The sequence below is a fragment of the Suricata suricatta genome, chromosome 5 (assembly GCF_006229205.1).
Source record: "Suricata suricatta isolate VVHF042 chromosome 5, meerkat_22Aug2017_6uvM2_HiC, whole genome shotgun sequence".
In the NCBI taxonomy this organism is placed as follows: domain Eukaryota; kingdom Metazoa; phylum Chordata; class Mammalia; order Carnivora; family Herpestidae; genus Suricata; species Suricata suricatta.
The window spans coordinates 14,172,862-14,200,835 of NC_043704.1; the positions used below are offsets into that span (position 1 = coordinate 14,172,862).

The 27,974-nt window shown below is 48.7% G+C and overlaps 2 protein-coding genes across 4 annotated transcripts in view; one reads left to right on the forward strand and one right to left on the reverse strand.

The window, feature by feature from the left end:
- URB1 (URB1 ribosome biogenesis homolog) overlaps positions 1-1,478 on the forward strand; it is a 67,875-nt gene extending 66,397 nt beyond the window's left edge. Inside the window, exon 39 of the mRNA XM_029938666.1 lies at positions 669-1,478. Within this exon, the coding sequence (XP_029794526.1) occupies positions 669-887 (219 nt within the window). The 3' untranslated portion in view covers positions 888-1,478. The remainder of the gene's footprint in view (positions 1-668) is intronic.
- Positions 1,479-2,406: 928 nt separating this feature from the next.
- MRAP (melanocortin 2 receptor accessory protein) lies at positions 2,407-27,973 on the reverse strand. 3 transcript variants are annotated; one of them, XR_003909043.1, is made up of 4 exons: positions 18,905-19,082; positions 12,349-12,440; positions 5,353-5,452; positions 2,407-2,943 (listed from the first exon to the last, which is right to left on the reverse strand). XR_003909043.1 is itself a non-coding variant. In XM_029940644.1 (3 exons), exons 1-3 carry the CDS (start codon positions 19,008-19,010, stop codon positions 2,814-2,816), a joined length of 336 nt encoding a protein of 111 aa, XP_029796504.1. In that variant the 5' UTR covers positions 19,011-19,082; the 3' UTR covers positions 2,407-2,813. The 3 variants fall into 3 exon arrangements, 1 of the variants encoding a protein (XP_029796504.1); XR_003909044.1 differs by lacking the exons at positions 12,349-12,440; positions 18,905-19,082 and adding an exon at positions 27,886-27,973; XM_029940644.1 differs by lacking the exon at positions 12,349-12,440.
- Position 27,974: the final 1 nt, after the last annotated feature.

Here is a 27,974-nt window from a genome sequence, read left to right on the forward strand (position 1 = left end):
CAGATTTGCGTATGGATTTGTGAGCACGTGTGTGGGTTTGCGTATGGATTTGTGTATGTGTGCACAAGCACGAAAATACGCACAGTTTCTGTGCTGGGCACTTGGCAGGTGCTTAGTGAAGGATTAAGGGCAGGAATGAATGAGTGAACCAGCAGCAAAGGCTCAGAAGGCTTGTAAGAGAAGGGGAGGCTGACCACCTGCACATGGCCGCCTCCACTGGGGAGGGGGGTTCCTTTTACCCAGGGCTGTAAGGGGAGCAGGAGAGGGGCTGGGCCAACAGCGGAGGCCCGTGAGCCCCTGCCCCCCGCCGAGGGTGACCTCTTCGCTCCCCTGGAGGCTCTCGGGGAGTGGAGTCTTCTCACCCAGACCGTTGACAAAATGGTGAGAAGCGATCCTTGGAACCTTTACTCAACCTCAGTTCTGGCTCCGCTCAGGGGATGGGGGGGTCAGAACCCAGGAGAAACTGGACTTGTAGTAACTTGTTTTACATTTAACACACGTTGATCAAATAAAAAGGTGAATTTTGAAAATAAAAAAGATGAACCCCAAACAGGCAGAATTCATTTGATTTGAATTCTACCAGAGACACATGGCACCGTTTGGGCACCAAGCCAAGCTCCTGTGTCCCCAGGCGTGTGGCTGGGGTGACTCATTCTCCAGCAGGGTAGCTTGGTGTCCTAATGACCTTGTCCCCCTCTTTCTCAGCCACCGCAGCGTTCCTCATGTCTCTGTACATTAAGGACATGTGGCTGGGCGCTCAGCAGCCTGACACCCTCCTAAGCCACATCCAGATGATCTGTGAGGCCACAGAGGATACACCAAGGGATGATGAAGAGGCTGTCGTCACGCTTTGCAAGGACATCGCCGCCTTGGTCCCCAACGCTTGACGCCCTGCCATCTGGCGCCTTCTGGTTCTGGAAGGTTGGTTGAGTCCAGGGTCTCCATGGAAAGCACGTACAGGGACAAGTTCTGTCGATACTAACTCGGTTTCCTGACAAGCGAAGCTGGTTTATAAGCTCCACGGACCGTGCGCACAAGGCGGTCAGAGCCGTGGCGGCCTGGGTGCTCCCAGGCGGGCCCCTGTGGTGCTCACACGGGGAAGACCCTTCCTCTGGCCTCCGTGCTCTTTAAAGAAAATCCCTCAAGCTGCGGTGGCGCTTCTCAGCACTGAAGGGGTTTGTGGGTGCTAAAGCTGCAATGTCCAAGATTAGAGCACGTCAGATAAAAGAGAGTGAGGAGAAATGATGCTTCAGCTGGTCTTCCCAGAAGTCTTACGCAACTTTGTACAACCTTTTGAGTGAATGAGCTCCTGCCGGAGTGAATTATTTTAGTAAATTGAAAGGTGTTCCACTAAATCCTCACTGTATAAAAGTGATCTGACCTCTGCCTTGGGAAGAAAGCCTGTATTTTTAAAAACATTGTTTCAAAAGGGGGATTTGGGGTTTTATAACTTGTTAATAAATGTCTATTTTTGTTAAGCTTTTGTGTTTTGCTTATTGATGGTAATAGGCCATTTCATTTCACAGAAGCCTGTGTTTTACAGGTTAGCATTTGACTCTTAACCTTCCCATGTCAGCCCAGTGGCCCGCAAACCTGGTGGGATCGTAGCGAGTGCGCTGGGAGCTCCGCGTGGCCCACGTCCCTCCCGCACGCCGGGGTCCCCCGGGGGCTGCGGCTCATTTCTGGTTGTTTTTAATGACTTCAGATTTTTAACCAGGATACGAGTGACACCTGTCTGCCTCCAGCCCCTTTACCACATGTGACTCATTGTCTAGAAAGCAGGGAGCGGACCCTCCCCTGCACACCACCCGAGACACTGTTTTCTGAGAACATTTCCACATCATAATCCTATTTTTAGATTTGAGTTAGAAAAGCCTCGTGTTCTTTCTCGCCCCTTTTCAGTGTCCTGGAGTTCTCAAGTCTCCCCTCCCTCTACTCCCTTTCTAACCCTCCGCCCCAGAGTCCAGTTAGGCTGAGCCTGCATCATCAGCCCGCCTCGCTGAGCTGGGGCGTCCACACTTTGTACCTGGGCGCCGTCTCCCTGCCAGGGCTGGGCTGCTGGGCCTTAGAGGAGCGGCCCCTTCGGAGGGCTCACACCAGAGGCCCCAAAAAGCCCCCCAGATGGGACCCGTCCTGCCAGCTCAAAGATGTTCTGTGACAGCATGCTGGTGCAGATCCCCTCCCCCGGGCTTTGTCTTTTAAAGGCTTTGGGGAGGTGGGGAGTGAGACTCGCTACCTTGTCTTGGTAAGAGTGGGCATCGGTGGGAGATGGGAACGAACTTCCCAGGCCCTCCCCGGTGTCCTAAAGAAGGTTCCAGTCAGCTTAGAACTCAGGGTTGGTAGAACTACAGCACTAATAGTTGAAGCTAAAAAGTGGCCCAATGAAGATTAGCGAGCAAATTTTTTTTTCATTAACTCATACATGTTTTATTTTTCTACCCTTCCGAAAGTGCACAAGGAGTAAGTATGCAGGTTAAGTGCACTAAAAATCAGTAATATCTGGGCTGCTTCCCTGGCCTAGGTGGGCTCGTGCAGCCCCGCACGATGCATGTCGGTGCCCTGTGACCCCGTCACCCTTCCTGCTACGTGTAAGCAGGCTTTCCGAAGGCACTGTGTCCAGCTTGGTTTGAGCACACTGGTCCGCCAGTGTCGGTGCTGCAACTGAGAGGTTCCATCTCCAGGGAGAGGTTCCTCCTGCCTGTTCCTGTTGTCGGCTGCTGTGGGGGGTCCCCACCGAGGCCGGTTCCGGAAGAGAGCAGGGCGGTTGGTGGGTCTGCGGGGCAGGGCAGAGGGGCTTCATCCGCAGCCGAGGCTCAGGTCGGGATGCTGTGCTGTGTGGCTGGGTCCCCGAGCTCGAGGGACCCCGCAGGCTGCCTCCGGATGCAGAGTGGGAGCTTGAGGCTGGGACCCCAGGGTTGTGCTGGGCGGTGCTGGGCGTCATTCCTGTGGACAGAGCGGATGGGAGGCAGGCATCAAAGCTGGAGAGAGAACTTACTGGCTGCTTTCGCATTATACCCTCCTGCCTGCCCAAAGCCCGTAAAGAAGGCGCCCAGGGCAGGGGCACCTCTGCCCGGGGAGTAGACCCTGGGGGAGGCTCAGCCCAACTCACAGATGTCACCCTTCTGCAGAAATGGAAGATACCAGGTCGTGCTTGGTGGTGACCTAGCCCCCGCGATGATCACTAGCTCCCTCCGAGCTCACTTTCCCCTCATGTGTCTGTTTATGACGGGAAACAGACAGGTTGGCCTTCCATTTGTCCCCGGGTCTGAGTGTGCAGCTCAGGCACCTGTGTCTGTAGCCATCTTGGATCTCAGCCAAGAACCTGCTCTCCTGAGCGTGACGTGCCAGGGGCAGTGGGCCACCTGGCATGAGCCGGCCCGCCACAGCCTGCCTGCCCTCCGTTTCATCCATGACCTGGGACCCTGACCGCCTCCTAGGAGTCATCAGGATGACGTGAGACCATAATCCTAACGTGCCTGCAGAGGCTCGGGGTGGGGGCCTGATGGAGCCGAGCCCTCCTTTCGCAGGACGCTAGCATACTTTGGTTTTTAAGTGTGGAAAGAGCATCTCCTTGAGGAGCAACTCGGCAGCTGTCTCCCAAATCTCACTGAAGACCTGGTGGGTCCCCTGAGCCTTGCCTGCCTGGTACAGAGCAGGAGGCGTCGGGACAGCCTCGTCCATCTGCCCCGTCAGACTGTAGCACCGAAGGCACACACAACCCCTCAGCCACAGCCACAGCGGCCCATGTGCCCCTGGGTGGGGGAGCTTTTGCCGGCAACCTGTCCCTAGCCAGGCCGGCCACCAGCCTCCTCAGAAAGCTGGTTTCATTTGTTTACACCCCAAGTGCCTCTTGGGGCTATAAATCTGCCTGAATTTAATGAGAGTTGTAAAAACTAGAAGAATAGGATGGATGTCTTCATTTGCTCAGAAGCTGACCCCTGCCTCCCCATGTGACTAAAGGGAACAGAAGTGACTTGGTGAGTCACCCTGGGCAGGGCAAGGTGGAGGCAGGGACACTGAGCCCCCTTGGGGTAGGTCTGGGCATGCACAGATGGGCAGGGGGGTGCCACCAGGTAGTGGGGCTGCCTTCCCATCTTTCAGGAGCTTCCTGCTCCCCATCCCTTCCCCTCCAAACAGCTCTGTGCGTCTCCCCACTGCTGGCATCCTCTGCTGGGCCATGGCCTCCACTCCCCAAGGCTGCTCGGTCCACAACGGTGCCCGGTCCCGGTCCTCGCCTGGGACCACTCTGCCACCTAGCCCCAGCACTGCTGCTGAGCCACATGTTTCAGGGGACTTTGGCCAGCCTGGGCCCATCCGCTAAGGCCCAGACAGGTGGTCCCTTGTCATAGGGTCCCTTGTTAGGATGGTCATTAAGGCAGCAGTAGCTGTTGGGGGGCAGATTAAGCCAGAAGAAGAAATCGGACATGGTGGTCCAGTTGTCTGGCACAGGAACTAACATCTAATGAGCTAGGGGCACCTGGATGGCTCAGTCCATTGAGCGTCTGACTTCAGCTCAGGTCATGATCTCACCATTCGTGAGTTCGAGCCCCACATTGGGCTCACTGCTGTCAGCGCAGAGTTGGCTTCAGATCCTCTGTCCCCACCCTCTCTCTGCCCCTCACCCACTCACAGTCTTTCAAATATAAATAAACATTTAAAAAAGGATAATGAGCTATGTTAGTTCCTTACTAGCTAATTACTTTTTGGAGCTCCTAGATTTTCCCAAATGTAACCACTAAGGCCCACAGTAGGTATTCAGTAGCACATGGTGGTCATAGATGCCTAAGTTTGGGTCTCACTTTCCTGGTGAGTTGTTCGGCAAGATCTAACTGGCACGTGGGGTCATTTAGGCTCTATTTTCTCCAACAGCCTCATTGAGATATAAATGGTAAAGTTCACCCATTTAGATCGTAAAACTGAAAATCTTCGATACATTCACAGAGTTATACAACCGTCAACACAGTCTGCTTTAGAATATTTTTGACATCTTACATGGAAACCAATTTGAAAATAAACTATTAAAAAAAATAAAGTGAAAAAAAAAGCAGTTCTAGAATATTTTTAACATCTGAAAAAGAAGCCCAGGCCTCATTAGCAGCCACTAATCTGTTTTCTGTCTCTAGGGTTTTATTTATTCTAGACATTTCATAGCAATGGAATCAGTCATACGATTCGGGCCCTTGTGTGTCCAGCTTCTTTCACTCGGCAGTCACTCTGAAGTTCGTCGGTGTTGCAGCCGGAATCGGTGACTCGTTCCTTTTTGTGGCCGAATACTATTCCGCTGCATGGGCACGCGGTCACTCGCTGTTTAGCCACGTGACTTACCTGCGCATGTCCCCTGCCCTTACTCACCTCACCTGCGAGGACCCTGACCAGGACATGTAGAGCAGGATGAGGAAGAGAAGCATGACGAAAAATGCCAGGCTCACCCAGAAGGCAATGACAATCAAATCTGCGGGAGGGAGAGTGCGTCTCAGCGTCATTGTGACACCACAGGGAGCCCGCGGCGAGGGGACCTGAGGGCCACCAAGCACCGTGGAAATAGGGCCTCAAGTATCGGCATTCTCTCTTCTTCCAGCCTCTCAGCGGTGACATGGGGAAGGTTTCTCCCCGAACAAGAACCTTGGCAAGGAACAGGGCGGCAGGGACGTGGCTCTTTCCCAGAGCAGCTAGCTTCGAGGTCAGTTAGGGTGACTGTGGAAGGAGAGGCGGTGAATGACGCTGGGCGGCACCCCGTGGATGCGCTTTTTCAGCTGCTGCACCTGCTCCCCTTTCTCCCTCGGAGGGAGAAGAAAGGGCGCTCCTGTGGCAGCCAGCCTCCCCTGCACTGTGACGGCTGCAGGGGACTTTGGGGTTTGCTCCGTTACAGCTTCAGAGACCCCTTCCGAGCCTGGACTGGGGCTGGGCTGCTCCTGTGGCGGGCAAGGCAGAGTTTTACCCCTGGCCTCTTTTTTCAAGGGGCACAGGCATGACTGAGGGGCCCCGGGGAGCCACCATGGTGCTGGATTTGTGGGCCGGGGCACCAGGAGACCTAGGTGGCCTCTTCCTGGCCGAGTAGAACCTGGCAGGTTAGGAGACGCTTTTCTCCCAGGCCGCAAATCGGGAGCATTCTACAGATTTCTAGACACTGTTGCAATATGGTCGTGTTTCTTGGTGGCTGGCTATGACTGTGGGCACAGGGCACTGGGCTCGTAATTAGCATGTACAGTATCTTATCCCAGACACACTTGTGACCCCAGGCCAAGGTGCCTGCTAGACACCTCCATGCGAGCGAAGGAGGCCACTGAAGAATGATCGGTGTTTATTTATTAAGCACCCACTCGAGCCAGGCTCTGCCAGGAGCTGTTAAGGATGCAGACGGGGCCAAGCTAGCATACTGGAAATCGCTGCTGATGTGGGAAACTAAGGCCAGAGAAGAATTACACGTCCTTACCGCCTGCAGCCCCGTGACCAGTCCTTGAGACAGACAGACGGACCTTCCTCTCAGAGCTCAGTTCCCTGGGTGATGGCACTTTGCTGGGGCAAGAGGCAACCTTAGCTTAACATTAGCCTGACCCCAGGGTCCTGTAAGTCTCCTTTAACTTCCTTTGGAAACTTCTTTTATCTCAACTCCCCACCTCCTCCCCTGATGAAGATCTATGCTGGCAAACCTACTCCAAGCTCCTGGCCCCTGATATACATCTGAAGGGGCTCAAGACTGAGTTTTTACTAAACAGTAATGACCTCTTCCTAACAGCAGCTAACCCTTCAAGATCCTGGAAACCTTGTTTCCAAACTATCTTAGAGACTTAAGCTAACCCTATCCCCCCCCAACCTGAGAGTTTATAACCCGTCACCCTCCGCAACCCCAGGGCAGCTCTTTCTGCCCACAGGTCCTGTCCTCAAGATTTAATAAAACCACCCTTGTGGGAGTGCCTGGGCCGCTCAGTCGGTTAAGCGTTCGACTTCAGCTCAGGTCATGATCTCACCGTCCATGAGTTTGAGCCCCGCCTCGGGCTCTGTGTTGACAGCTCAGAGCCAGAAGCCTGCTTTGGATTCTGGGTCTCCCTCCCTCTCTCTGCCCCTTCCCCGCTCATGCTCTGTCTCTCTAAAATAAAATAAATAAAATAAAATAAAATATACAGTAAACCACCCTTTTGTGGGGTGCTTGGGTGGCTCAGTAGGACAGGCGTCTGACTCTAGATCTCCGCTCAGGTCACCATCTCACAGATCAGTTCGTGGGAGGGAGACCCGCACTGGGCTTGGCGCTTGACAGCAGCACGGAGCCTGCTTGGGATTCTCTCTCTCCCTCTCTCTCTGCTCCTTCTCTGCTCATTCGCTCTCTTTCTTTCTCAAAATAAATAAATAAACATTAAAAATCACCCTTTTTGCACCAAAGACATCTAAAGAATTCTTTCTTGGCCATTCGCTCTGAACACCAACATTCAAACCACATCAGCAGCCGCCTCTGTCCTGAACTCCCCTCCCGCAACATGCTCCTCTGAACCTCAGTGGTTCTTCTGCTGATACCCCTGCTCACTTCACGTTGTGTGGTTAGACAAAAAGATGTCTATGAATGGGTAAACGGATGAGGAAATGAACAAACAGGATGAATGAGTGAGTGAGTGAGTGAATGAATAATGGGGTGTTAGAGATCTGTGCCTCATCTACATAGACATGGAAGTGGAGGCCCCGGGGATATTTGGTAAAGGGGGTCACCTCTATTCTCTATGACCCAAGACAGGTAGAGAGAGAAACTGGAGGCCTCTAAGAGTTGATTATAGACCTTAACAGCATCAAACAACAGTTCCAAGTGGGCGACTGGGCGGTTCAGTCGGTTGGGTGTCCGACTTGGACTCAGGTCACCATCTCATCGTTTGTGAGTTCGAGCCCCGCATCAGGCTCTGTGCTGACAACTCAAAGCCTGGAGCCTGCTTCCAACTCTGTGTCTCCCTCTCTCTCTGCCCCTCCCTCTCTCATGCTCTCTTTCTCAAAAATAAATAAACATTAAAATAATTTTTTTTTTTGAAAACAGTTCCAAGGAAAAGATGTCGTACTTGCCAAAGGAATCGAGCTCCCAGTGCCTTGTAACAATGCATTGGCGACTTGGCCTTCACCCTCCGGAGAGACCAGGACAGCAAAGACCCCAGGCTCCCACGTCCTCTCTCCTGTCTGCCCCTGAGCTGAGAGACTGATGGAGGCACCCAGAGCACTGGCCAGGTGAAGAGGTGTGTAGGCTCCTGGGAAGTGGGAAGTGAGGGTGTTATTGTCTGTCCCAAACTGAAGGACTCTTGAAAGGAGCCTCTGAGTTTCGTCGCATTCCGTGACTGCTCACCGCGTGTTATCCTATAACACCTGCTTCAGCCCCGCTGAAGTCACAATTTCTTTTATAACCCTCAAAGTACGGCAGTATAAATGCTTTCAGAAGTTTGGGGTTTAGGGGCACCTGGGTAGCTCAGTTGGTTAAGCCTCCGGCTTCGGCTCAGGTCAGATCTCACGTTCATGGGTTCGAGCCCCGCATCAGGCTCTGTGCTGACAGCTAGCTCAGAGCCTGGAGCCTGCTTCCGGTTCTGTGTCTCCTTCTCTCTCTGCCCCTCCCCTCTCATGCTCTGTCTCTCTCTGTCTCAAAAATAAAGAAAACATTAAAAAAATTAAAAAAAAAAAGAAGTTTGGGGTTTATTCCGTAAGGTTGTTTTAGATTTTAGGCAGACACCACTGTTCTTTCTCCTTCATAAAAAGAGTACAGGGTGTGAGATCTTCAGCACCTGGATAAGTTCTGTCGGGGCCTCTAAGAAAACAGCTTCAATGGTTCAGCAGCTGACACCCACCCCCAGCCGCCTCCCCTTCTCCTGGGCTCCCGCTCGTCTGCCCGGCCCTTGGTCATTATCCCCACATACTGACAGGAAATGAAGCGACACCTTCACAGTGTCTTCAGAGAAGTGAAACTGGAATTTTATCGGACCAAAAAGGCGATCAGTAGTCGCTAGCCACTTCCTGTACTAAATTCTCTTTTGTTACGTTTCTGTTGAAAAGGGAGGCCAAGAAAATAGAGTTCTTTTTCCTCTTCCTGCAGAAGGTTCTTGCCGAGGGCTTGGACGGAGCATGTTACTCCAGGGCCAGGACTGTCGTTCCCCAGTGTTGGAAATGTCTAAACATCACTGATCTTGGCTGGTTGACCACGATACTCGTCCAGCCATGGAAAACTCCCTGCCCTGCCCTGCCCTGCCCTCCCCTCCCCTCCCCTTCCGCTCTCTGCCTGAGTCCACACTGGCAGAATGAGGGGAATTAGGCACCCACAGTCGACTGACAAGAAGAGGCTCTGAAGGCACGGTGGGGCATCACGCTGGGATTTCTCATCCTACCTGGGAGCTGACAGAGTCACCTGATCCAAGTACTTCCCACCCATAGCGGGCCCCTCGGTCTTGTTAAATGTTAACTGCTGAACCTCAACGTTAACGGTCCTCCAAACATTATTAACGGCTGGGTCCCAGAGTCCTGGTAGGATCTAACTCCAAGATCTCTCCCTTCTTTGGAATAAACAGTGGGGCTAAGGGCCTCATCTCTGGAAGTGGGTAGTTTTGAATTCAGAATCTGACTTGGCCATTTTCTAACCATGGAATCTTGGGGATTCTGGGATTTTGAGGCCACTAAATCTGTCTTCTCATCTGTTAAATGGGGATGTTAGTGTGTGTCATACAGACCGTTAGGTGAATTAAATAAAATAACATGTATATGTAACACACATGGCACAGTTCCTTGTTTAATGGTTATGAAATGATAGGTAAGTAGAACTAAACTTACTATTTCTTTCAAGAGGATAGTGTGACAAGTGCTATCTCTGATTCAGGCTCCACTAAAATGTAAGATACCAGTAAAGGTAATTGTGGTGTAGACTGCTAGTTGTCAATCCTAATGTCTGCTCTCAGGTCCTTTCATAGTAATAGAAGCCCTGCCGGTCACTGCCTGGAATAAAGACTACATTTCCCAGACTTCCTTTCAGCTGGGTGGGGTCATGTGATGGGTTCTGGCCAATGAGGTGTGAGTAGGGCAGTTACTACAGGACGGCAGCTAGGAGCGCTCCTGCAGAGACTTCTAGATGTCTCTCGTGGATGTGATGACCAGAGCAAGGCTTGGAATATGAGGATGAGGGATACTCCCAGGGGTGGCTGAGGAATGAGCTGGAAGGAAGCTCCTTTCTGAGGATCTCACGTACCAGACCCATCATCCTGTCCTGCAGACTTTTAGGTGAAAGAGAAGCCAACCTCTGTTTTGTCCATACTCCGTTAATTGTAACCAGTTTTCTTTATTGAATCAGTAAAAGGAGCCAACTATTTAAGTGAACGTATCAAAACTTACAAATCCAAGTGAATGCTGACTTTCAAAATAATCACCCTCTCTCTATCACAGAGTCATATAAATTTTCCTAAAATACATGTCTTGGTTAAACACTTATAAACATTTATCAAACATCCATAAACACTTCTAAATTATTCTTTTGGAATTACCATCAAGGACACACACACACACACACACACACACACATACACACACCAGGTTTGCTATTTTGTAAAATCATATTTTATTTTCAACACCCAGGTGGTATCAATCAGCTCAGTCCATTCACCTGATTGGTTTATGGGTGATTCTTAACTCTTTCCCAAAAGCAAATCCACTCTCGAAAGATAAAGTTTGTTGCTGTGCACGTCCCATAGACTATACTGTCACTACCAAAGTCAGTTCCAAGAGTCTCAGCAGTTTCTGAACAATAATGGAATCATTCATGTGTAGCATTTTCAGCTGGAGCTACCTTGATGGGAAAGTCGTTCCTACAACAGTCTCATCTCTCTGTTTAAAAATCACTTTTTTTTACATTTCTAATGTTTCTTTTTGAGAGACAAAGAGACACACACACAGAGCATGAGTGAGGGAGGGGCAGACACACACACACACACACAATCCGAAGCAGGCTCCAGGCTCCCAGCTGACAGCACAGAACCCAACGTGGGGTTTGAACTCACAAACTGCGAGATCATGACCTGAGCTGAAGTCAGATGCTTAACTGACCTAGCCACCCAGGACCCCTAAACATCACTTTCATTGCTTATGTCCTGCCCATAGGACTGACCATTTGCTGAAGAGTTGGAAGTCTCGGTGAAAGTTGGAACATGAAATTGATTGCTCCAACTGGCAGAAACAAGTTCTATGTAAGTCTTTTGCGCGGTCTTTTCACTGAGCCTTCTGCCTTGTGTGCACAGAGATGGTTAGTGGCCTGTGTCGGAGCTTCCTCTCCCAGCGACAGAGCAGCGGATAACAGACTGCCTGATTACTGAAGCTGTCAGAGCCGGCGCAGCAGGGGAGGTCGGTACAGGCTATGGCAGATTTTTCCTAAGCCGCAGTTAAAGGAAGAAGACATTCTGACCCAAGAAGTAAATATTACAGCATGAAAGCCTCATCCTGCCCAAGGGAAAATGGTTCCTCTTGCTGCTCCAGGCAAGGGAGCATCAGAACCATAGCTGGAGATTCACTGCATTAGAATAATGTGTCTTGCCGCTGTAAGATTGGTCTATGGGACTGGTTTTCTCCTAAGCTTAGCCTCTGAAAACAGGACAGAGAGAAAAGCAAACATATAATTCATTCAGGCAGAGGCTCGGGAAGCAGACTTGCATGCCCCACCTTTTTGACAGCGTCGGAGAGATTTTTACTCTTTCTCTGAAACAGAAGTCACGTCTGAAAAATCACAAGGCTAAAAATCCTTGTGAAGTCCCTGTAACCAAATCACACCAGATTTCAAGCTAATCCTGGGAAAGAGGAATCCAGAGTCTTCAAGTCAGGGTGGAATTCAATATATAGATATATAGATAGATAAATTTGATATATATATTAATATTCAATATATATTTTTTTAAATGTTTTATTTATTTTTGAGAGAGAGAGAGAGAGAGAGAGACAGCATGTGCAGGGGAGGGTCAGAGACAGAGGGAGACACAGAATCCGAAGCAGGCTCCAGGTTCTGAGCTGTCAGCACAGAGCCTGAACCGGGGCTCGAACCTACGAACTGTGAGATCATGACCTGAGCCGAAGCCAGACCGTCAACCGACTGAGCCACCCAAATGCCCCAATATTCAATATATATAGATTAGGGGTCTCCAATGACCCGCCCGTCCATGATGGAATGGACTCCAGTATATGGCATGGACACAACAGTCCTAAAATCCCCCCTGCTTCTTGGGTTAATGCGTGAGTCTGGGTATTTTTCCCTCCTGTTTTTGTCTCCTTCCCTACTTTGCACGGGAGCGATACTCAGCCTGGCCTTCCACATTTCAGCCAGCTGCCCCAGGTGACCTTCCAGAAGCTTTGCCTTTGTCTCACCTGCGAGCGTCCCCGGCTCATGGCTCCTGTCCCGGCATCTTTCTGTCTTTGATGTGAACCTCTGCACAGGCGACGCTTTCTGATCCCTTTGACTGGGTCGGAGACCCAACCCAGAGGAAGTGGCGAGGAGAGAAAGGCACGTTTGTCAGCAAAGAGGCTCGCCTGCTTTCTGCGGTGTGACCTCTGTCCGTCCTCCCCTGGACTCATGCTCACCTCGCCCCCGCCTTCAGAGCCGGGTAACAGCCTCCCCGAGACCCCCTGAGCCCGCCCTTTGCTGAGCATTACAGCTCACATGAGTGACGTGTTGTAACAGCAGCACGGCGAGTGCGTGATGCAGATTTGTTTTTGCATTTTGGGTTTTTTTTTCTTTTTAGTGAACTTCTTTGAATTCAGATGCTGTGGCCAAGAGTAGGCAAGACATCTTGACACACAACAGGGGAAGACAATTTTTTTTTCTCCCCAAGTTCACTGCTCGTAATCGCAAAATCCTGGACCACTCTCGGAGTTCAAAAACGCGAACTTGTAGAACATGATGCGGTTATTTATGAAATTTTTGTGAAAGACTACGTAACAACACAGGAAGACGACACACTGTGAAGTCAATAAGGGCAAAGAGTATGAAATTGAACAGAGAGCCAGATCCTGCTTGAAATCTATAGGGGAGGCAGGACATGCGGAAAGGAGGTGCTGTGGATTGAATGTGCACCCCAATCTCTGCGGGAGCCCTAATCTCCAGACTGAGGGGAGTTGGAGGTGGGGCCTTTGAGAGGCAATTAGGTTTCGAGAAGGTCATGAGGTTGATGGGATTAGTGTCCTCATAAGAAAAGGAAGAATCTCTCTCTCCCTCTCCTCCCCCCCTCCCCCCAGCCTCTTTCCATTCATATGCACCAAGGAAAGGCCAAGGGAGCCCAAGAGCAAGAAAGTCAGCCCTCACCAGGCAGTGAATCAGAGGCCACCTTGATATTGGACCCCCAGCCTCCAGAACGGTGAGAAATGTCTGTGGTTGAAGCGGCCCAGTCTGATATTTTGTCATAGCTGCCTGGGTAAACTTAGGTGTGGACTACTTAAAATCTGGTTTGGGCTTGCTTCCCTCCACGGGATTTTCTTTAGAGATGGTAGATGCCTCCCCCTACATCCCTCACTCTGCCCAGGAGGGTAGTTGGCACAAAGAGGCCACTCAAGGGCACTCGGCGCATGTCCTTTGCAGTCAGTGGGACACAGTGGACTGAGGTCTGATGGGTGTTCGAGACCATCTTAGAAGCAGGAGACTGGGCCATCAGCGCCAGCAGAGCGGAAAGAGCCAGCCTCCTGCCATCGAGGGGCAAAGCCGTGTCCCTGAGGGCCTCAGGGGAGGGTGCGGGCTGAGTGCCAGCCCAGAGCTGGCCTACAGGGCGTGTATGAGCACGGCCTGAAGGGGAGCTGGGCCTCTAACAGAGTGGGGCCAAGTGAAGGCTGGCCTCAAGGCACAGGGTCCTGGGAGGCCGGCAAGAGAGCATCACCTGTGGTGGGACATCTCTTGCAAAGCCCCCCACAGGGGAGAAGGAGCCAGCTTGCCTTGCTGCCCCAGGCAGAGGACGCCCCCTAGTGTCAGTCAAGCTACAGGGCAGGGAGGCTGGTGGGGAGGCCAGTGCAAGAGTTTAGCCAAGAAGTAACTGTAGCTACGGAGAATCTCTTCCCCACGCTCAGGTCACGGGGGTCAGGTCAGCTCAGCTCAGCCGACTGAGCCACCCTGGTGTCCCGGTAGACACATTTAAGATTTAAGAGTGAGGGGGTCTGGGGGGTTCAGTCGGTTGAGTGTCTGACTTCGGCTCAGGTCCTGGTCTCATGGTTTGTGGGTTTGAGCCCCGCGTCAGGCTCCGTGCTGTCAAACAGGAAGTGTAATATGAAAAATTATTCAGTAGGATAGAAGAGTATAAAGTATAAGGAAACTCTACAAGGTGCGCTGGGGCTGAGGGAGGGGACCCCAGGGTGTTTGCTAGGCTGTGCTCTGGTCAGAATGCTGGCTTTCCCTTAAACACAATGGGTTCGTATTTGCCCAGTGGGATGGTATTTGGTGGTGGGGCCTCTGGGAGGTACTTAATTAAGTCATAAGGGCAGAGCCCCCTGAATGAGGTTAGTGCCCTTATGAAAAAGGCTCCAGAGAGATGGCCTCACCCCTTCCATCATGTGAGGACACAGCAAGGAGACACCAACTACGAACCAGGAAGGGCCCCTCACCCCAGGGCGGCCATGCCGGTGCCTCATGCGGGACTTCCCAGCCCCCGGAGCCATGAGAAACCCTCGCTTACGGTTTGTAAGCCTCCCAGTCTGTAGTGTTTGGTTATATTAGCCTGAACGGACGAAGACTGTGGCTTAAGGGACAGAAATTTATTTCCTCACAATTCTGGAGTCTGGAAGTCTAAGGTCAGGGTGTCCACAGGACTGGTTCTTTCTGAAGCTTTTCTCCTTGGTGTGTAGATGGCCACCTCCTCACTGTGTCCTCACAGGGTCTTCTGTCTGTGTGTATCTGTGTCTCAACTTCCTCTTATAGGGACACTGGTCATATTGGAGTAGGACTCACACATGTGACCTCAATATAACTTAATTACCTCTCTAAAGACCCCGTCTCCAAATACAGACACGTTTAAAAAAAAATTTCTTAATGCTTATTTGTTTGAGAGAGAGAGACTGAGAGAGAAAGCGTGAAATCGCAAACAGGAGAGGGGCAGAGAGAGAGACACAGAATCTGAAGCAGGCTCCAGGCTCTGAGCGGTCAGCACAGCCTGATGCGGGGCTTGAACTCACAAACTGTGAGATCATGACCTGAACTGAAGTGAGAGACTCAACCGATTGAGCCCCCCAGGCGCCCCCTTAGTTAAATCATTTTCATTAACCAATTCATGTTTCTTTTTAAAAAATTTTTTACTTATTTTTATTTTCTTTAGAGAGATTCAGTGTGAGCAGGGGAGAGGGGGAGAGAGAGAGACATAAATAGAAAGTGGGGCAGGGGCAGAGACAGAGAAGGAGGCACAGAATCTGAAGCAGACTCCAGGCTCTGAGCTGTTAGCACAGAGCCCGATGTGGGGCTTGAACCCACAAACCTCAAGATCATGACCTGAGCCGATGTCTGATGCTTAACTGACTGAGCCACCCAGGTGCCCCTGCAGTCACATTCTTTATGGGAGGTTAGGACTTCAACATAGGGAATTGGGGGCAGAGGCACAGTCCACCCGTAACCAAGGCAGGAAGGACTTGAGGAAGGTGCAGACCTCAGTGGAGATGTGGTTTGGCCACCGGCGAACAGACACGTTGGCTGCGTTAGCCTGGCATGAACGGGGCTGGAGCCCCCGGATGAACCACAGACAACCCAGATGACCAGCTGTAGTAGAGCACCACCCCCCAGCGTCCCTCCCCACCCCACCCCCTCCCGGCTTGCAACTCGACTCTTCCCAGCCACACCCGGGACACTGGTTTCCACGTCAGGCTGACTGCTGAGAGATTATTGCCACATGAGGGCTGCAGGGTCTCAGAGGGACCGCGCTCTGGGCCAGGGACTGGGCTGTTTGCGCTGCCGTCCCCACTACCCTGCCGCTGTCCTCACTCCCCAAACCCCCCACCCCTGCTGCCATCCCCACTACCCTGCTGCCATCCCTATGTATCTTCCAAGTTATTTCCTTCAGATCACCCCCCTTTTTTTTTTTAAAGGATATTAAAATATTAAGGTTAGGGGCGCCTGGGTGGCTCAGTTGGTTAAGCCTCCGACTTCGGCTCAGGTCATGATCTCATAGTTTGTGAGTTCCAGCCCTGCCTTGCTCTCCGTGCTGACAGCTCAGAGCCTGGAGCCTGCTTCGGATTCTGTGTCTCCTTCTCTCTCTGACACTCTCCTCCTTACACTCTGTATCTCTCTCTCTCTCAAAAATAAACATTAAAAACAATTTAAATATTAAGGTCAGAACCTTCCCCACCAGGGGAAACCACAATTCTAAAATTGATGTATGCAATTATATTTTCCTATGTGTGTGCACCCCCATAACCAAGAGCATATGTGTTTTTGTGTTTACAAATTAATATAAATTACTTATATAATTTATTATAGCAAATTCATGTTAAGGAGGTGCCATTATAATCCATATGATCATTAATGATTAACATAAGTTAATTCTGCAGGATGTATTGTTTTGCCTAAGTTTATTTAGTTTGAAAGAGAGCATGAGCAAGGGAAGGGCAGAGAGAGAGGGAGAGAGAGAATCACAAGCAGGCACTGCACTGTCAGTGCAGAGCCCAAGGCGGTGCTTGAACACAAATTGCGAGATCCTGACCAGAGTCAAAATCAAGACACTCACCCAGGGGAGCCACCCAGGCACCGCTTGCCTCTTGCTTTTTGCCTTCATGATCCTTTAGTAGTTTACTCACACCGATACATATAGATCTGGTATGTGCGTTATAACCACTCTATATTGCTTGCGATTGTAATCCAATTATTTATCAGTACAATATGATTCTTTATCCTTACTCCTGTTGATGGCTGCTCTGTCATTTCCAATTTCTGACTGTCACAAACAGTGCTACAGTGAACATTGAGATACACGTGTCCTTATGAACACGTGCAAGTGTTTCTGGAGGGTGCACCCCGGGATAAGATGCTATGCTCATTGATGACTTGTGAGCGTCTTTGACTTTTCTGGTCCCTGGCGACTTGCTCTCCAAAATGGTGAACCCAATGTTCATCCCATCAACAACGGGTGGCAATACTAATTTCTCTACTTCCTACCCCGACACACTGAGTACCAGTGTTTTCATGTTTGCACACCGAATGGGTGTGAAACGGTATCTCAGTGTCCTACCCCGTGCACTTCCCTGAGTACTTGTGAAGGTGAGCATTTTCTCACGTTCATTGGCCATTTGGATTTCCTCTTCTGTTCCTGTCCTTTTGGATCATTTGCCCATATCTCTATTGATTTTTTCTTCCTGTTGATTGATGGGTTGTGTTGGCTTATGAAATAATCAAGTGGTTTCCATTTCGAGGGGAAAAAAGGATATTTCCGAGGTAGTTTCCAAAACACAAGGAAATAGTCACTGCCATCTTTTTTTGTTCCTGGAACACACTGGATATTCTCCTGCCTTGAGCCCTGTCTTTGGTGGTCCTGTGTCTCTTCCCAGAGACCTCTTCAGGGCTTGGTCTCTCACCTGCCCACAGGTCATCGCTGGCCTTTACCGACTGCTCTTTGGGCCCCAGTTCTGCGTGGCTTCCCTTCCTATTTTATGTTGCCATCTGCCATATTTTTCTTGTTTGTGGTGAATTAAAGACTGCTTTGAATTTTTAACACTTTTCTCATTGCAAGATGCGTTCTAATTCTCTCCTCATGAATCTGGCCTCCCCTTAGTAACTTATTTGCCCAAAGTCACAGAGCTAGAAAGTGGTGGGGCTCAGATGTGAACTCCTGCCAACTGGTGCAGGAGTCCGCATACCTGGCTCCTAATCCCTGTGTCATTGCCTCCCAGCTGGTCCCCGAAACCAAGCTAGGCAACTACCCATCCAGGGCATAAACCCCCTGAGAGCATACTTTTGTCTAACCTCAAACTTGTTTTCCAGAGAAAGTAGAGATTAAATTCAGATAATACATGAAGACTGAGATACAAACAGGAATAAAGGAAACCGGAAGGAGGTACCTCTTCTGTGGGTGTCAAAGACCCCCAACATCTAGGCCATCTGGGGGACCCAGCGACTGGCCTCTCCCTGGGACAGTTTCCTCACGGAGGTGGTCTCTATTGCATTTGGGAGTTTGGGAAGGAGTTGCTTTTTTTTAAGTTTATTCACTTATTATTTTGAGTGAGTGAGAGAGAGAAGTATGGGAGGGGCAGAGAGATGGAGAGACAGAGAATGCCAGGCAGGCTCTGCCCTGTCAGCGAGGAGCCCAACACGGGGCTGGAACTCACAAACCATAAGATCATGACCGGAGCCGAAGTCAGATGGTTAAATGACTGAGCCCCCACAGGCGCCCCAGGAAGGATTTCTTATTTGACCTCATGTGCCTGCCCAGCAGGCTATAAACTTTTATCTCTAGTTCACGTGTGCAAGAAAAAATATTTCTTTTATAACATACAGCTTAGGGGTGCCTGGGTGGCTCAGTTGGTTAAGCGTCCGGCTTCGGCTCAGATCATGATCTCACAGTTTGTGGGTTCGAGCCCCGCATCAGGCTCTGTGCTGGCAGCTCAGAACCTGGAACCTGCTTCTGATTCTGTGTCTCCCTCTTTCTCTCTGCTTCTCTCTTACTCTCACTCTCTCTGCATCACTTCTCTCTCTCTCTCTCTCTCTCAAAAATAAATAAACATTAAAAATAAAAAATATTTTTAAAAAGCATATTCTGCTCTCAAATTATCCTAGGTTCTTAGGAGGTTAGTTCCAAACCTATGACAGAAGATAACAGATACCATTTTGCTCCCGTTTACTTCTATCTCTGAATATTAGGGTTAGGGTCATGTTTGGGCTCATTTGTTGGAGTAGGAAGTGATCAGGGAAAGTCTTTGGGGCCAACCCCAGCCTCCGCCTGGCTGGCTTCCCCAGTTCAGGACTCACATTTGTTGGCCTTCAGTTTCCTCTCATCCACGGGAATGAGGTCCAGGTAGTCTAGGTAGTATTCGTAGCCGTCATACGGGGTGGAGGCACTGGTCTGGTTGGCCATGTCTGCGGCTCTGGGGGGCGGCGCGTCCGGAGCTAGTCGGAGCCCTCAGAGAGACTGGCCAACTGATTTCTGTAAAGTCATCCAAGTGTGTCTGTGGGTCTCTGGGCTCAAGGCCTGCCCACTTATCGGAGCTGTTTGGCTGGGAGAAAGGCCAAGGGGCTGTGCTTGACATCTTAGGCCGCTTGTAGAACTTTCCACCCCGCTCCTCCTTGATAAAAGGCCAAGACAAACAGAGCCACAAGGCGGGAGAGTCGGTTTGCAGTGCAGCCCTAGCTTGCCCCTGTGCGTGAGAACGGGAAAACAGCTTCCTGGGCCCCTTGGAAGGCAAGATGCCAAATAGGGTCTAGGAAGGCCGCTCGCTTTTGCCTTTCTGCTTAAGAAACTAGTGAAACCAAAACGAAAGCTGGCGGTGCCCTTGACTTACATTAAGGCAGTTCTTGGTGCTATTGAGCAAACAGCAAATCACTGACTTAGATTTAGTATCTGAGGGCAGAAACTGAGTGAGGTCAGCCCTGAACTTACAGCCTCTCTCATGCATACGTAGCCAATTAATTAAACCAAAAGAGCCCTCTTGTCCCAACTGAGTACATCTTCTAGCTTTTTTTAAAAAAAAAATGTTTTTAATGTTTATTTTTGAGAGACAGAGAGAGAGAGAGAGAGCATGGGAGGGGCAGAGAGAGAAGGAAACACAGAATTTGAAGCAGCCTCCAGGCTTTGAGCTGTCAGCACAGAGCCCGATGTGGGGCTCAAACTCAAGGACTGCAAGATCATGACTTGAGCCAAAGTCAGGTGCCAGCCCCCCTTCCAGCTTTTATCAATGCCCCCAAGAACCAACCAGGCAGCTGCATTTGCTCTGACTGCCTAGGTGGTCTGCATGGACCAGAATCCCATACGGATCTGGCTCTTGGGCAATAGGACGGGAGGGTTCACCCAGCCCTTGGCTGATGGGAAGTGTGAGGCGGATTCTTCTGGGTTTCTGAAGGGAAGGACTCTAAGTTATAACTCACTTTTCTAAGAGCCACGGACCCAGTCAAGAGGAATATTCCAAGTAGTTGGAATGAACAAGACTAAATGTGACAGGAGCCCTAGAATTTAGCTCCTGATTCTCAGTGAGGAAGTCAGAAGTCCCAAAAGTATGGGGCCTTTCCCTCCAATATGCCAACTGGTAGGTCGCTTCAGGTCTACACTCCAGAGGAAAGCTGGGCATCGCTAGTGTGCGGCTACCCACCCGTGTTTGCTGAGGACTTTACTGATCCCCCAGCAAGGTCCTCTGGCATGGCACTAAAGCTTTTGCAGGGATGGTAAGTTTGGTGTATTTGACTTTCAAGGGTGTGTTGAAACAGTTAACACCACCTTAACTTGGGTTGTATGTGTTTTTATACTTTTTTGGAGCAATTTGATGTGTATCTGTTCACTTCACTCTCGTTCTTTCTTTTCTCATTCTAGAAGGTTGGAAGGTAGGAGTCAAGAGGGCTGGCAAGATTGGCAGGTGGAGGGGACACTGTGGGCGAGGATAGCTGAGCGGATGGAGGGTGAGGGGTTGCCCTTCTCTCTGCCAGCCCGTCCCCACGCCCTCCTACTTCCTGCTTCCTTCGAGTGTCAGTCCCCAGGGCCCAGAATGACTTCTGGTTCTGCCAGGCCCCAGTGTCCCTCCCTACTGTCCACCCCAATCATCTGTACTTGTCATCACCGCCACCCTTTAAATTGAGGTATAACTCACAATAAGTTGAATGCATAAATCTTACATCAAGTCATAGAGCTGGATGACTATCACATACACACATCCCCCCCCACACACATACACTCACACTCACACACAATCATCACTCACATCAAGATATAGACCATTCCTGGGGCACCTGGTGTCTCAGTTGGTTAAATGTCTGACTCTCGATTTCGGCTCAGGCCATGATCTCTTATTCATGAGGTCGAGCCCCATGTCGGGCTCTATGCTGACAGTGCAGAGCCCGCTTGGGATTCTCTCTCTCTCTATGCCCCTCCCCTGCTCGTGCTCTCTTTCTCTCTCTCTCTCAAAATAAATAAATAAACATGAAAAACCCTCCACTGCCCTTCACACACCAAGGAAGCCACTATACTGACTTCGATGGTCACAGATAGTTTAGACCAATTTCAAACCTCAACTAAATCTAATCATACAATACAGTATGTATCCTTTTGTGTCTGGTCTTTTATTCAAAAAGTGTTACTTTTTTTCCATATGGTATTCCATTATATGAATATTCCATAATTTATTTCTCCATTTTTCTATTGATAAACATTTACACTGCTTTCTGGTTTTGACTATTATGAATAAAAATGAACTGAGAACATTTTTTCCTATGTATTTGGTGGACATAAGGACTAATTTCTCTGGAGTATATATCAGAAGTGGCGTTGATAGATAACTTTACTAGGTCCAGCTAAATAGTCTTCAAAAGCCTCGGTACTGGGGCATCTAGGGGGCTCAGTCGGTTGAGCATCTGACTTTGGCTCAGGTCATGATCTCACCCTTGGTGAGTTCGAGCCCTGTGCTGACAGCTCAGAGCCTCGAGCCTGCTTCCGATTCTGTGTCTCCCTCTCTGCCCTTCTCCTGTTCACACTCTGTGTGTCTCTCAAAAATAAACATTATTTTTAAAAAAGCATCAGGACCAATTTATATCCCCACGAGTAATAAATATGGCATCTTGCAAGAATGGCTACAACTCTTTCTCTTGTGTACACATAGACTTTGTACCTCCTCCTATCAAAAACACAAAGCACATTTCTCCATCCTTCAAATGTGGGCTGACCTTGTGACTCGTTTTGGCTTTGACTAATACAACTATTAAGAAATTATATAAGATGCTCCAGGCCAGGGCCTTCAGAAGCCTTCCACGTGTCCACAGTCCTGTGCCCCTGCCCAGTCGCTGTGTGAATAAGCTCAGGCTAGCTTGCTGGATCATCAGAGACATGTCACCCAGTCAACGGCCAATTGACCCCTTGGAGCAGAGCACACTAGCTGACCAGCAGCTAACTGCAGACCCATGAGTGAGCACAGCAAAAATCCAGTGACCACCTCGCTGAGTGAATCTTCAGAATTGTGAGGTTTTGAGCTAACTGAATTGCTGTTCCTTTAAGCCCCTCATTTTGGAGTGATTTGTTACACTATTGATAAAATATGAAGAGTTTCAGTTGCTCTATCTCTTTACCAACACTGGTATTGTCAATCCTTTCCCTACTTGGGCATTCCAGTAAGCTCTACCATATTTTAAAACTTACTTCTGGACACATCCTAGCTTCCTGAGCTACCTTTTAAAGGTTTTGAAGAGGGGCACCTGGGTGGGTCCGTTGGTCGGTCGGCCGACTTTGGCTCAGGTCATAATCTCACAGTCTGTGGGCTCAAGACCCGCATCAGGCTCTGTGCTGAGAGCTCAGAGCCTGGAGCCTGCTTCAGATTCTGTGTCTCCTCTCTCTGCCCCTTCCCCACTTGTGCTCTGTCTCTCTCTTTCTCTCTCTCTGTCTCTGTCTCTCTCTCAAAAATAATAAACATTAAAAAATAGAAATTGGCATAGTGATAAATTGTTTTGCCAAAACTGTAAAATCCTGCTTATAAAAGAGACTGTTAAGAAAACAAATAGGCAAGCCAAGTAAGTGTTGTAAGAAAACACTTACAAATTATAGATCTGATTAAAGAATTTATATACAGAATATAAAACTCAATATAAAAAGACAACCCAATTTAAAAAATGGCAATAGGCTTAAACAGACACTTCACAAAGGAAGATATGCAACTAGCTAATATACACATTAAAAAAGGTTTGGGCATCTGGGTGGCTCAGTCGGTTGAGCTTTGACTTTGGCTCAGGTCATAATCTCATGCTTTGGGGGTTTGAGCCCCAGTTGGGCTCTGTACCGACAGCTCAGAGCTAGGAGCCTGCTTCAGATTCTGTCTCCCTCTCTCTGCCCCTACCCCACATGGGTTCTGTCTCTCGAAAATAATGTAAAAAAAGTTTAAAGAAAGGGTTTTTTTAATGTTTAACATCATTAGCCATCAGGGAAATGCAAATAAAATCCGGAGATACCTCTATACATAACAGAATGGGTAAAATGAAAACAACCGATAGTGCTAAAAGTTGGTGAGTACATAGAATAACTGGAAATCTCAAACATCGCTCATGGAAATGCTACAACCATTCTGAAGAAGTCCGGCACATACAGCCTCGTGCAGTACAATTCCACATACGTGTGGCTCTGGAACGGGCAAAGCTGGAGAAACCATTTGTTGAATTGGTCGTCTCTGGGGGTGGCAGGCGTGGAGAGACTGGGGAGAGACCACAGGGAACTGGGTGTGATGGAAATGTTTTCTACTTCAACACAGATGTGAGTTGTTGAAGTATATACGTTTTCAAACTCACCAAATGGTACACTTAAGCGTTGTGTTTTTCACTGTACGTAAAATGTACTCGATCTGTAAACAAAATAAATGCGGTTTGTATTTAAAAGGCCATTTTCTTTTTTTAATGCCTTTTAATTAATTTTTGAGAGAGGGAGAGACAGCATGAGCAAGGGAGGGTCAGAGAGAGAGACACACACAGAATCCAAAGACAGGCTCCAGGTTCTGAGCTAGCTGTCAGCACAGAGCCTGACATGGGGCTCAAACCCACGAACTGCGAGATCATAACCTGAGCCGAAGTCAGACACTCATCCGACTGAGCCACCCAGGTGCCCCAAAGGCCATTTTCAAAACAAAAACAAAAACAAAAACAAAACCACTCAAGCCTGTTGCCTCTATCTAAAGAATTGTATCTGTTAATGATCGGACTGTACACTTTGGTTTGAAGGAATTCTTCATGAGTGCGGTTGGTCAGTGAGGCTTGGCAGAGCTCTGCTGGACAAGGCCCCCAGCTGAACACCGGGCCTGCCTGCTGGCGATCTGGAACCAAGTCTTGTTCCTGGGGCCACACCCTTGGAAGTGAGGCTGGGACACGGCTTTCAGAAGTTTATAGACTTTCCTAAGTGTTGTCAGATTTGTATAAGTAAATCTATGGATTGAAGTTGGGAGGTTGGTTGGGGTTTAGGAGACTTTCACATCTTCAGGTAGCCTTTTTAAAATAAATGAATTGTCGGAGAACCTGGATGGCTCAGTTGGTTAAGCATCCAACTTTGGCTCGGGTTCATGGGTTTGAGCCCCGCACCGGGCTCTGTGCTGACAGCTCGGAGCCTGGAGCCTGCTTTGATTCTGTGTCTCCCTCTCTCTTTCTGCCCCTCCCTTGCTTGCACTTTCTCTCTCAAAAATAAATAAACATTAAAAAAATCTTTTTAAATAAGGAATGTAGATAAATTTACTTTTCTTTTCTTTCTTTCCTTCTGTGTTCTTTAGTTCCTTCTGTCAGAGTTCTCTACCAAAACACAGCCAATAGGAGGATCGATCTATCATCTATCATCACCATCTGTCCCTTTCCTAAGAAGATCTCTCTCTCTCTCTCTCTCTCTCTCTCTCTCTCTCTCTGTGTGTGTGTGTGTGTGTGTGTGTGTGTGTGTGTAGCCACCTCTCCCAGTAGCTGGCTGTGACTTCCCCACAGGTATCCTGTTAGAACCTAACTGCCTCTACCCTTCCTTCCTTTTTCTCCTTCCTTCTTCCTTTCCTTCCTTCATACATTTTCAAATTGATCATAATTTAATCCCGTTAGTTTGGAATTTTCATTTCTACCTGACAAAATACCGATTATTGAAATGTATTTCCTGGTCTGGTAATAGTCATGAGTTTAAAATACCCATGAAAATGACGTGCTTTGAAGTGTTGGGGTGCAGAGCCGATGGCCAAGGAAGAATTCTTAAGACGCCTTTGGTGCATGAAGGTGGTTTTATTAAAGGACGGGGGACAGGGCCAGCCAGTGGGCAGAGAGGGCTGCCCTAGGGTTGTGAGGAGTGACTGATGACACATGATTTTCTATCCAGTGGAGGGCAGGGCGATGTTAGGGCTCCAGGAAATTGAGTCTGTAGGTGTCTGTAGGTTGCATTTTTCCTTGTGAATCATTAAGACTGCTGCACATTGATGGAGACTCTGTCCTGCATGACTGTGACCTCTGTCAGTTAGCCATTTGTCTCCCCCCCCCCCCCGTTCCTTTGTTCTTGGGCAGCCGGGGGTTCCTGAGAACATCACACAGATCCCACCCTGGTGAGGGAGGGGGACAGTTCTGGGGTGTTAGCTTGTGTTTTGCCTTCAGCTTGCCTTTTGCTCCCTTACCAAAAGTACCCTGGTAGAAAAACTGATTAAAATAAGTTTTCCATGGGGCATCTAGGTGGCTCAGTTAGTGAAGCTGTGCTTACAGTGGGGAGATAGCTTGGGATTCTCACTCTCTCCTTCTCTCTGTCCTCCCCCACTCTTTTTCATTCTCTCTCGGAAAATAAATAAACACAAAAAAATGTTTTCCTCCTTTGACGTGTGTAAGAACTAATACTCCCATCAAGGTCAACTCTCCCAGATAATAGCGACATAGTTATGTTAACAACTACCTCAGAGACCTTGTCTGTCAGCATTGTTTTCCTTCTCGTTTTAATTTATAACCCAGAGCTTGGAGGTGAAGTTGTTATTTCAACAGTGTTTTCTTTTGTAAGTGTTTATTTTGAAAGAGAGAAAGAGTGTGGGCCAGTGGGAGAGTAGCAGAGGAAGGGAGAGAATCCCAAATGGGCTCCACTCTTAGGGAGGAGCCGGGCATGGGGTTTGATCCCACGACCCTAGTACCATCACTTGAGTCAAAATCGAGTGTCCGATGCTCAACTGACTGAGCCATCCGGGCTCCCCAACAGTGTTTTCTTCTATAGGAAATATGCACACGTGTTAGTCATTGTGACTAGAGATTGAGGGAAGGGGAGAAGGTAAGAGGAAGAAATGTAAGAAAGGAGAGCAAACATTTATTGATCGGTGACCTGAGCGCTTTGTGTGATTCTCACAACACCTGTCTCAGCTGCCGGGAGCCCCATTTCCTGGGCAGAGGCTGGGATCCACCAGGCGGCGCAGCCTCTCCGCCCTGCCCCGTACCCCTGTGATTCACAAACTGGGGTGTCTAAGTGCCCTACAGCGGGCATAACCGATTACCACAGACTTGTTGGCCTCAGACAATACAGATTTATTATCTTTTGATCCTGGGAGTCAGAAAGTGAATCTCAGAGTGCTAAAAATCAAGGTGTTGCCAGGGCTGGTTTCTTCCGGTGACCCTGGATGGGGAGGAGGGGATTTGTTTTATTGCCTTTTCCAGCTTCTGGAGGCTGCCCTCGTGCCTTGGGTGTGGCCCCTCCTGTATTGCATCGTCTTTTACCTCTTGATTCTGTTGTCACATGGCCGCCTTCTGTAGCCAAGCATCTCTCTTCCTCTTTCTTATAAAGATAGCGCTGGGTCATTTCCCCATCTCAAAATTCTTAATTTAGTCACATCTGCAAAATCCCTTTACCCTGTGAAGTAACATTCACAGGGTTCTGGGCTTCAGATATGGATATTTGGGGCTGTCATTCACCCTAGCACATGTGAGCCGACAATGTCATGTTGTGGGTATACAAACCCATAAGGTAAACACAGCACTTTTCTCTAAAGTGTCCCTTTTCCTGAAAGATGTTTAGTAAAGAGTTACATGGAAGCATAGGGATTTATCACAGTGATTTTCAGTAAAGAGTTACATTAAAAATTTTTTTTTGAGGTTTTAAAATTTATTTTTGAGAGACAGAGAGAGACAGTGCAAGCAGGGGAGGGTCAGAGAGAGAGGGAGACACAGAATTCGAAGCAGGCTCCAGGCTCTGAGCTAGCTGTTGGGCACAGAGCCCGACACAGGGCTTGAACCCACAACTGTGAGATCATGACCTGAGCCGAAGAAGAGTTACATTTTAATATGAAGCAAGCATGGGGATATAACAGAGGAAATGCAAACTTTACATGACTTAAAAATCTATTTTTCATCATAGGTAATTTCAAGGATTTCCAAAAACAGCATAAAAAAAACCCTCCCATAAAACCATCATTCAACTTCAACAGAGATCAAGTTGTGGCTCATTTAATTTCATCTGTGCCCCCATCCACAGCCCCCACCTCCATTCTGGACTACTGTGAAGCAAATTCTAAATATTTCACTTCATCTGTAAATATTTTGGTATGCAAATATTTTGGAGGATTCTTTTTATTTTTTTTAAGTTTATTTATTTTGAGAGAGAGAGAGAGAGAGCATGTGTGCAAGCTGGGGACGGGCAAAGGGAGAGAGAGGGAGAGAGAAAGAATCCCAAGCAGGCTTTATGCTATCAGGGCAGAGTCCGACACAGGGCTTGATGCACCAAGCACTAGATCAAGACCTGAGCCGAAATCAAGAGCTGGAGTCTTAACCAACTGAGCCACCCAGGCGCCCCTGGAGGATATTTTTTTTTAAACACATAAAGCCATAAAACTCCTATCCCACCTATAATTTAATAATAATTAAGTGCATCAAAAGTCCAGTCAATGTTCAAATTTTCCCCATTTGTCTCATAATTTCTTTTATAGTTAATATGTTCGAATCAGGAACAAATAGATAAGGTGTATATATATATATGGTCAAGTTATGTTTTGCCTATGTTTTCCTATGAAGTTTGCCACCCACTAAATATATTAAATATTTCAATATTCATTAGGAGATTGCTTTTTTAAAAATATTCACATGATTCCAAGTCTAAGACACAAAATAAGGTATATTTGTAGAACTCTAGCTTCTGTTCCTGCGCTCCCTTCTTGTGACTTTCAACCAACCAGGTGCTTTCTAAGAGTTGTTAGTTTACCCTTCATGTTTAAAAGTACAAGTATTCAGTCTTTCTCTGCCCCCATTTTTAAATATAAAATATCAAGCTTCATTTTTTAAACGTTGCCTTTGTCACTTACCAAATTATTCTGGAGCTTTCTCGTGGCATGGAGAGGGATGTTTTCCTCTTCACAGATTCATAATGCTGCCATTGTATGGCTACAGTACC